Here is a 2,233-nt window from a genome sequence, read left to right as displayed (position 1 = left end):
AAGTGGTGGCACAGAGTTCCCCACGTCGTATGGATACGATGTAAAACACGACGTACATATAGGGTTAAGTGGTGGCACAGAGTTCCCCACGTCGTATGAATACGATAGTAAAACACGACGTACAGATAGGGTTAAGTGGTGGCACAGAGTTCCCCACGTCGTATCATGGATACGATAGTAAAACACGACGTACAGATAGGGTTACGTGGTGGCACAGAGTTCCCCACGTCGTATGGATACGATAGTAAAACACGACGTACGGATAGGGTTAAAGTGGTGGCACAGAGTTCCCAACGTCGTATCATGGATACGATTGTAAAACACGACGTACAGATAGGGTTAAGTGGTGGCACAGAGTTCCCCACGTCGTATGGATACGATAGTAAAACACGACGTACGGATAGGGTTAAAGTGGTGGCACAGAGTTCCCAACGTCGTATCATGGATACGATTGTAAAACACGACGTACAGATAGGGTTAAGTGGTGGCACAGAGTTCCCCACGTCGTATCATGGATACGATAGTAAAACACGACGTACAGATAGGGTTACGTGGTGGCACAGAGTTCCCCACGTCGTATGGATACGATAGTAAAACACGACGTACAGATAGAGTTAATGATGACTCACCTCTGGTGGTGGTAGTGGGTCTAGGTCTCGAAGTGCTTCCAATTCCCCGGGTGGTGTGAGTAGGTGCGGTGGTTGAGGCGTCCGGGTTCACACCCTCACACAGTCCACGGCCACAAGACTTGGCGCAGTGCTTTGCCATCCATACAGAGTTGGAGATACACTCCAGCTTCTGGGCCCAGATTTCGCACTGTTTGTCGTCGAAAAAATTCTTGCAGGTTCCTGGGAAAGGGAAGAAGATACATAAATATGTGTCACGACGTGGTGGAATCAGGTGCTCGTCAAATTTTAGGCATTTGGAGTTATTGGTATAATCCAAGGACTACTATTCTCAAGGACGTGCACCGTCGGATTCCTGACTTGGCTAGCGAAGGCCATCATATAAACATGTCCAACTTATCACTAGGCACAAGATACATTTCATATTGAGTGCGAGAAAGCTAAAACATGTTGTAATGTTGTTGAACGCAATATTGTAGCATAGTAATACATGTTATTTCTATATTTTTGTTGTCAAGCAGAAATATTAGTATAGTAGTCCTTGGTATAATCTTAAAACTTCTTTAGTTGTTTTTGCTGACTGTGAGAGAAAAGACACATCTATCTTGAGTAGAAGTCAGTCAAGATATTTGAGATTTCAGATTGTGAGGTCGCTTGGTTTCAAAGGCAAAATCAGCGAGAAAATGGCCGCCAAAGTTTGGTCATTTCCATAGCTTGATGGTCCGTGGAAACTGAAAATTTACATTTTTTGAGCCTTAATCAATGCTTTTCAGCAAAATCTACCCAAATATGTGATTTTAATTTGACAACAATGGTGTTAAGCCAAATAACTAAAATTCTTTAAAAATTGCCAAACTAGCAGAAAAATGCCAGTTTCTTCAATATCATTATTTGTGGCGTCGGTGGCCTAGTGGTTCTCGGACTCGCAAGCGTAAGGTCGTGGGTTCGAATCCCGTCAAGGGCCCGACGTTGTGTCCTTGGGAAAGGCACTTTACACGAATTTTCCTCACTTTACCCAGGTGGGAATGGGTACCCGGCTATAGACAGCGAAAGATCTTGTCAGTTTGTTAGTGTTTGAGCGCTTAATCGGCTGCTCGCACTGTATGCTTCCCGGGAAGCTGAGAATGTTTCGGAGTGTACTATGGACTGCTGGGGTAATCATATAGTGTAAAGCGCATAGAGCTTTCTATTGAGCGGGGATATGCGCTATACAAATGCTGTCTATTATTATTATTTTGACGAGCGCCTGATTTCACCACATTGCCTCACATATGTACTTTTTATTAAAATATATTTTTCTCTTACTTTCTTCAGTCGCAACATCGTAAAATTCTTTGAGAAGCATCATGTTAATCTACCCAGTACCCGAAATAGTTTTCTTGTTGTTGTTGTTGTTGTTGTTGTTGCTGTTTTTGTTGTTATTGTGTTGTATTGCTCTTGTGTTGTGCTGTGTTGTTATTATTATTATTATTATTATTATTATTATTATTATTATTATTATTATTATTATTATTGTTGTTGATGGTGGTGGTGGTGGTAGTGATGGTGTTGCTGTGGTTTTATTTCTCGGATGGCCTGTAGTAGACACCTTTTCTCCATTGTTGTTG

General features: G+C 42.2%; 1 protein-coding gene across 1 annotated transcript in view; it reads right to left on the bottom strand.

The window, feature by feature from the left end:
* Window positions 1–2,233, bottom strand: part of LOC101853956 (zinc metalloproteinase nas-15) — a gene marked incomplete at its 5' end in the record, with an annotated part of 17,713 nt that overhangs the window by 1,981 nt on the left and 13,499 nt on the right. The window contains 1 exon segment of the mRNA XM_005104652.3: window positions 630–848. Within this exon segment, the coding sequence (XP_005104709.2) occupies window positions 630–848 (219 nt within the window).

The sequence above is a fragment of the Aplysia californica genome, unplaced genomic scaffold (assembly GCF_000002075.1).
Source record: "Aplysia californica isolate F4 #8 unplaced genomic scaffold, AplCal3.0 scaffold00430, whole genome shotgun sequence".
NCBI classification, from domain to species: domain Eukaryota; kingdom Metazoa; phylum Mollusca; class Gastropoda; order Aplysiida; family Aplysiidae; genus Aplysia; species Aplysia californica.
Note: the sequence above shows the minus strand (reverse complement) of the source record. Positions and strands in the feature narration are given on the sequence as shown.